Source organism: Copidosoma floridanum, unplaced genomic scaffold (genome assembly GCF_036245765.1).
Source record: "Copidosoma floridanum isolate Cflo_tuat_1 unplaced genomic scaffold, Cflo_Japanese_pri ptg000020l, whole genome shotgun sequence".
NCBI lineage: Eukaryota > Metazoa > Arthropoda > Insecta > Hymenoptera > Encyrtidae > Copidosoma > Copidosoma floridanum.
Genome location: NW_028321897.1, coordinates 5301752 through 5309691, shown reverse-complemented (window position 1 = coordinate 5309691; position 7940 = coordinate 5301752). Strand labels below are relative to the sequence as shown.

General features: G+C 30.2%; 1 protein-coding gene across 1 annotated transcript; it reads left to right on the top strand.

Annotated features, from left to right (window-relative positions):
• The first annotated feature begins 1685 nt into the window (after positions 1 to 1685).
• On the top strand, positions 1686 to 5449 carry LOC149374348 (adhesion G protein-coupled receptor L3-like). The gene is made up of 6 exons (XM_089593956.1): positions 1686 to 1848; positions 3143 to 3308; positions 3671 to 3885; positions 4104 to 4210; positions 4635 to 4803; positions 5183 to 5449. The coding sequence occupies exons 1-6, from the start codon at positions 1714 to 1716 to the stop codon at positions 5408 to 5410; spliced, it is 1020 nt and encodes a 339-aa protein (XP_089450082.1). The 5' UTR covers positions 1686 to 1713; the 3' UTR covers positions 5411 to 5449.
• The last annotated feature ends 2491 nt before the right edge of the window (positions 5450 to 7940 follow it).

The following is a 7940-nucleotide window of genomic DNA, read 5'->3' as shown; positions in this document are numbered from 1 at the left end:
TAAATATTTTAGTTGAGTATTAAATGTTAAAGTTTTAGACTAAATTACTAATAAGAAAAAATAATTTTTTTTTAATAATTACTAAACAAGCAATGTTTAAAAGTTTACACCAATAATTTACATCGTTCTGCGAACAGTATCTGAAAGTTTTAGACGAGTAAAAAAAAAGATCATACCTTGTCATGGATAGCATAATTTTCAGTTTAATAGAAGTTTATTATGTATCAAGTAGTCTATATTTTTTATTAGAACATAAAACATAATTTTAAAAAATTTTCTTTTACATTTTCTCGAAGATAACTAAATTTAAGTTAGTAGCTACTAGTATTCTACACACTTCATTTTTTCAAAAGCTAGATGATGGATTACACAGTAAGTCTTTGATTGATAAGATAAAAGTATTCAAGAAATATAGCATATTAGTTTTGTATCAACATCGTTGAACAGATATATTAATTTGGTTTTGGTCCTAAAATCAATACAGCACATGAAAATATAAAAACTAAGATGTTAATTACTAATGTCTTTGTAAAATCTTGGCCACTCTTATATTCGCAGTTAGTGCTCTTTCATTCTTGAGTAATTACCAGCCAACGGCTAAGTCATCGGCCCCAGGTCACAGGGTAAGCCGAATCATCAACAGCGATATCGTGTCTGTGTCCGTGGGTGATGCCGAGTCTGTCCAACTGAACAAAGGATATTTTATAAAGATCTACTTTGAGCATCTCGTGATCGAGGATGTCAAAAATGCAACATGCGTTTATTGGAGCTTTTCCAAGAAGTAAGTGCGATTTGACTGTTTTCTTATCCAGATGCATCTTTTTTAGGTTTTATCCAAATATGGAGTGATTCACGTCAGTTGTCTCAGCACGTTAATAGGTCGTTAAAAATTGTCATGCAAGGGAATTTCACAGCTTTCTGATGAACATATTGGTTTTCGAGAAAATTTACTACCTTACCTCAAAAAATAAAAAATATAAGAATAAAGGGTAACAACTCAAAAAAAGATTTTTTTTTTTATAACTGCAATCAAAAGATCGTGTAATGTTATGTAGGAGGCAACTATTTTTGTACTGCATTGTATATTGTTATAACAGTAAGAATACTAATAATGATAATAGTAATAATAACTCATCTCTTGGATTTTTTTGCTTCTTTCATGTGATCGAAAAAAAAGGAGAAATGACATGTTTTTGCGCCCATTTGACGTGTTGGGAGAATTAACTTATTATGTATTAACAAATGCAAATAACCTAAGGTTTTCAGCTGCAACTTCGTAAATATTTTGGCTTAAACAAAGAAATTTTTCAATTCCTTTTATTTCCTTCAGTCAACTCTCTGACATTTTCTTCATTCTAATACAATAGAAGGAAATCTTTTAACAGTGGCACAAAAAATGCTATTATTCGCATTTCGTGCATATTAATTAAAGTGTTTTCATATCTGCAGAGTTATCCTGTTTGACATGGTTTAGTAGTAAACTATTTATTTTAGACTTACAAAAAAAATATAAATTTTATTCTTACCAAGCCCAGGGTAGATTTTTATTCTACTCTTCTGTTAATCTTCACCCGTTACGTTACTTATTGGCTCCTAATTTTCTAAACTAATTACAGTGACTGGTCAGAGGAAGGGTGCTTCCTCGAGCAAAACAGTAGCAACGAGACCCACAGTGTGTGCAAATGTAATCATCTTACGAATTTTGCTATTCTTATGGATGTCCACGGGGTCGAGATAGACTCCACGAACGAGCTCATTTTGGGTGTCATTACCTACGTTGGCTGCAGTATCTCCATTGTCTGTCTAGTCATTGCAATTGCGATCTTTCAACTCTTTGAAGGGTTAAAGGTAATATTTTTCCTGTATGTTTTATTTTTTTTCAATAATTATATACAACTTGCAATAAATAGCTGGTTATTTTGGAAAAACATTATTATTATTATTTTCATTATTATTATTATTATTATTATTATTATTATTATTATTCACATACTCTATTATTATTTTATTTTATTTTATTCATTATTCATATTATACGAAATATGAAAATGCCTTTTCTTATTAGTACTAAACTGTTGTAAAAAAATTTTATGTTATTTTTGTATTTTTTGTATTACAAAGTTCCAAGGCGACGTTGCTAACTCCGAACTTCTCTCTCAATCAGTGTAATCACAGTGTTTACTATACTACTGACATTTTTGGATAACTTTTTTACAACATCTTATGTGGCACGTTCACAGTGAAAGTTAAATAAGAATTTTGACAGAGATAACAAAATAACTACCCATTTTTTATAATTTCATAAAATTTATGAGGGTGTTTGTGAGATAAGCAGTCGATAAATAAGTATTAGAGCTCCATAGAACTATGCTTTGGGACGAGAATCAGAAGGACAAAATATTCATAAAATTTCGATCTCTCATGTGCAGCAATATACTGACAACTAATAGTAATTAGAGATTGGAGTTATAACGTACTTTTTTGAATGAGCGTACGTAGGTTTCGAATAAAGTTTATAAATATTATTTTTTTGTCATGATAAAAAAATTGGGAAAAAATCTATTCGTAAAGACAAAACAAAACAGAAATAAAAAAAAACAGTTCTTAGAAGTTCGTCATGCAGAGATAATATAGTTTTAAAGCCAATTTAATGTGGTTATGGTGCTTAAAATATTAATTTGCAATGATTACGCTATGGGGTTCAACAATATGCTTCATAATTGTGTTGCCTAGCCGTAACTGTGTTCAATATAAAATTTATAGATGTTCCAGCTAATAGCTTTCATTATAATAGTCAAGAGGTTTCTAATACTATATTCATGGAGTTAACAAATTAAACCATTCATCGTAAGGATTTACGAATTAGACATAAAAAAAAGGGCTTTGTTAATGATTTAGAAAATTTGAAAATCTTACAGTAATTGGCTATGAATGATTAAAAATTCTGGTCTAAAAAAAGCAAATTAGGAAGCGATGATGCGTTAAAAATTTTTTCTCATTGTATTGTGATCATTCCTTCACCCTCTCTTTCTCTCTCTGCACTTCAGGAGATAAAAAGTGGGAAAAAAAAACATGTTGAATCCATCACCCAGATGTTTCATGAAGCATATCAATCAGATGTTTTTTACACCTTGTTTTGCAGTCTGACAAGACAACGATTCATAAAAATTTGTGCATCTGCCTGCTCATCGCGGAGGTACTCTTCATCGGTGGAGTCGATCAGACGAGTCAGAAGGTTGTTTGCAGCATCGTTGCAGGTCTCTTGCATTTTTTCCTTTTGTGCGCCTTTGCCTGGATGTTAATTGAAGGTATTTAGTCAACCTTTTGTTTAAAAAAATAAGGGTGGATGTACTAATACCACTAAATAATCTAAAATAGTTTCAAAAAACGCTGTTTATCAAAGATTAAAAACACGAGACAAGATGGTAACAAAAATGTAAAAACTCTTTCAAAACGCTTGCATAAGGCTGTTGTCATGAGCATGAGGTTTTTTGCCCTTCTTTGACAAAAGTACGACGTTTTAATATATTTTCTTGTGAGTAGTAAACTTTTTATAAAATTTAATTACTTTTTTCCCAAAAATCAAAAAGAAAAGGTAATACTTTTAGTGGAGGTATCACAAGGAATTCTTCATATTTTTTAAAATAAAAGGATATGCTGCTGCTTCTAGGTATTCAGCTTTACACAATGCTGATACACGTCTTTGAAAGGAAAAGGTCCCGGATACGTTGGTACTATATCTTTGCGTACGGGCTGCCATTAATCGTTGTCGCGGTCTCCAGCGCAATTCATCCTCGTGGGTATGGCACCGAAAAGTACTGTTGGTTGAAAACAACAGACTACTTCATATTCAGCTTTGTCGGCCCTGTCATAGTTGTTCTAATGGTACGCATGTTGGCCCCATTCTTGTACACATTTTTCTATCTCCTTTCTTTTCGTCTTTCTCATATTAAATGGTCTTTGAAACACGTCACGGTGATTGTACCAAATGACTTTCACTATTTTTAACCTCTTTTTTTTAACTTTGCATCACACGTGATAATTAATGAATCACATGATACTGAACTTTTTTTTGTTTATAATCACAAATCAAAACACTTTAGGCAAACTTCGGAGTTCTATTTACGGCGATATACGTGATGTACAAGCACGCCAATACAACTATCTCCGTGAAGAATAAAAAGGATCACTCGCAGGTGGCAGCTATGAGGTAAGCTTCATCCTTTCTTTGTTTTATTTAGTTTATTGTCCATTTGATTCGTTTCATGATACATATAACACCGTAACAAAGTTATCTAAATTAACATTTTTTTGTGTTTCGATAAGCAAGAGTGGCAGTCTTAGTGCTTCTACATTATTGTTCATTTTTTTTCACGCAAATTTTTACAATTTTATCATTATTTAGTGCAAACTAGTTCGCACGTATACATGAAGAAATATAGTCCAAATAAATGAGTAAAAGTTCGTTTTAAAAATCATTACGTATACATCTAGATTCTACATGCCGTACGCCGGATATCTCGATAAAAATTTAACTTACATATAAAGTTTGTTTATCGTGTTGCGAAAAAATGTTGTTTTTTTATTGTAAAACTATTAGTAATATATGTTGATTTTCCATCAAATTTTTTTAGGGTATGGTTAAAAGGCGCCATCGTCTTAATCTTCTTGCTGGGTTTGACGTGGACCTTTGGACTGTTGTTCATAAATCGTCAGACTTTGGTCATGGCATACATCTTCACAGCGTTGAATAGCCTCCAGGGACTTTTTATATTCATTTTCCACTGCTTGCTGAACAAGCAGGTAAGAAAAGACATTTAAGTATTGCACAACTATTTTTACTATTTTTTAATTATAATTCAAGTATTAGGCTAAGTTATTTATTATGCAACCTGGATTAGTTTACTAATTTTATGTAATTTATGATCAGGAAAGAACTCATTTGTTTTAATAATATATTAATGTTACTTGCAAGCTGGGTTGCAAAAATTTTAATTATGTGATAAACAATTTACGATTAAAATTCCAATTATTGATTTTTAAGAAACCATGCACACCAAAATAGTTGTGAGCTATGGTAGTTCATTAGAAGTGGGGATATATTCTGGAAGAAAAAACTGAATGATTTTAAATAAAGTATATAATACGTCATGGTAATGGTACGTAATGGTAACTATTACAGGTCCGCAAAGAGTATCGCAAGTTTATCCGACGGCACTCGTGGATGTCCAAGTGGATGTGCTGGAACGACAAGGTCTCGGGCTTGAGTGTGAGCTGTAGTAGCAAAGCCAATGTTTCATCGTCTGTGCAGTCAGGTCCAGTAACCATTAGTTCCAGACTCACAACAGCACCAGAACATGCCTCGTTTAAACCGTGGCCTGCAGGTTCATATTTTCGAAGTGGGATTTAAAACTCGTTATTTACATTGACAATTGGTGCTTTAGTTAAGTTGAATACTCTATCTATAACAATTAACAACATGATCATTGTCCTTATATCAAAAATTTGTTCGATAAGCACGTAAATTTGGTGCTGTGCTAATTACATTATTTATAAAAAACAAAATCGTACTTTATAAGATTCGTTGCTAATAAGTAAAACGTATATTCTTATTCCCTATAGAAATTATTCTTTTGGTATATATAACAGTGGGGCTTCGCCCCCTGCACACTCTTTGTGCCAACCCTCCTGGTCTAATGATTTTAAATAAAATTTTTGAATAACAAATTTTTCTTAATCAACTAAATCAATAAGTAGAGTTTTGATAGAGGATCAGATTAATATAACAATTTATTATACATACGTAAATTGTGATAGAAAATAATCGACTGAATTACAAGGGAATTAATATAAAGTAATGAAAAAGTATATGTAAATAAAGACTAATAGATGCTGTAAAGAACACTGCTTCTGATACGTTAATTAGTAATTGTAGAAATCAAAACAATTCAAGACCTTACATACTACCATCTGCATATATTAGAGGACCACGATATGTGCACGACGTTATCAAGACAAAACAAAGTAACTATTGGGAAAAAGTGTGGTGGATTAAATTTATTTGTAATTTTGACATGCGATCCTGAATGAAAAAGATAAAAAACAGTTTTAAATAATTTTAAAAAAAAACATAGCAAATAATGTACTTAATTCAAGTATTGGCTTATAGTTATTGTATTAAATTGTAAGAATATTGTTTATAGTTTTCTTATTTTCTTGTAACGTTTTACCCTAATAGCAAAATAGTTACAACTAAACATATAAATCAAACTATATCTGCTAAGTTAACTTCAAAAAACAAAAAACTCTGAAAGTTAATAATCAAACATATGTTTCTTTTTTTTTTCTTTTTTTTTCTTTTAAGTAAGCTTTTGTTCAAACACTAATAAAAAATATTCCAAAATTTTTTCTTTTAATTTAGAAACGAGACAATAATAATACATTTTTCTTAATAAAATATGAAAATCTTATAAATCAAAAGTGTTGTGCAATATTCAATGTATTTGACTATATCTATAGAGATGTTGATAGAAAATTTATTGAAATTGACAAAGTTTATTATTTTAATCAAAAAATCTTTGACAAATTTGATTGACAAAATAAATATGTCGAAGGTAGATGCTTAAGTCGGTCTTATAAAAGTTTTGTTTTGCTTCATCCACATATATTTAGAACGATACGTATATAATAGATCGTAATATGTAAAAAATAAGTTGTAGTAATGAATGAGATTTTGCTTGAGAATAATTGAATACTATTTTAGTAATTTTTACTTAAGTGGAGTTGTATGCAGAATAAAGGATAAAAACTATTTAACAAAGAATGTATATTTATTATTTTTTTTAACATGGTTTAAAAACAAGATTATTGTAATGTTAACTGTATAAGACATACTTTTTAAAAAAAAAAATAAATAATACCCAAGCAAGCCTGTTTTTGTAGTTGCTCTATCAATATAAAAAATGTCTAATATTTAAACTTTTACAACTTCTCCATGTACATAAAAGTGGCTTTTATTCTCTCATGATACAATTATGTAACATTAAAGTATTTCTGAATTTTCTGATCAACCTGTTATTGTTGACCTTTTACCGGACCATTTTCATACATAAGTATTAAAAAAAAAAAAAATTAATTTGAATTTGAGAAACTCGTTTCTTTTGCTGTTCATTTTATACAGAAAGCAGTTTCCTTTGGTACTATCATGTACGATTTCTATAAACTAACTCTAAGGTCGAAGTTCAGTGATGAAATATTTAATTGAATAATAGTTCAGAAATTATCATAATCATATTTTCATAAAGTTCTTTGACCAAGCTGATTACAACAGTATCATGACAATTAATAATTGTTTCATAATATTGGATAAAATAATTTTGTATCATTTTAATAATAAAAATTAGGAGATTTTTACAGATCATTTCCTTATAAATGCAGTTTTACTTGATTCTTCCGTAAGACTACATGTTCAATTGAAATTGAAAAAAATAATATATATATATATCAAACGATGCAGTTAAACTATCTGAAATTTTGTGAGCGATATTTTTATGGTACAACAAATATACGTTCAGAGTTTCAACAATAATAATCAGAAAAACCTATATGTGATAAACGTTCTTGAGGCGTATTTTGGTGGAGAGTAAACTACTGTAAAAAAATAAAACGTGTGACGCGAATTCGATGTTTTTCTATGTAACCGTGCAAGAAGAAAGAAATTGGTTGCATAGTGTAGGCGCAGTGCGTGGCAGGCTGGAAATCCCCACTTGTTTAAAAAGAGAAACAAAATTTTCATTGTTTTACGCAAGCGCAAAAACCTTTTTGTAGTTTTGTTCCCAACACATATGAAAATTACAAACGTCACACATCGGATGAATTAGTATAGCTTTCAAGTTTCTCCACATAAAGTCTCTACGCGTGCTATCGCATTTTCATCTCTT

What these genes read in the sequence shown, in the direction of transcription:
- LOC149374348 (XM_089593956.1), top strand. Translation starts at nt 1,714, where the DNA reads ATGGATGTCCACGGGGTCGAGATAGACTCCACGAACGAGCTCATTTTG. An exon ending in CTGTCATAGTTGTTCTAATG is followed by an intron (nt 3,886 to 4,103) that starts GTACGCATGTTG and finishes AAAACACTTTAG; the next exon opens with GCAAACTTCGGAGTTCTATT. An exon ending in ACTGCTTGCTGAACAAGCAG is followed by an intron (nt 4,804 to 5,182) that starts GTAAGAAAAGAC and finishes TAACTATTACAG; the next exon opens with GTCCGCAAAGAGTATCGCAA.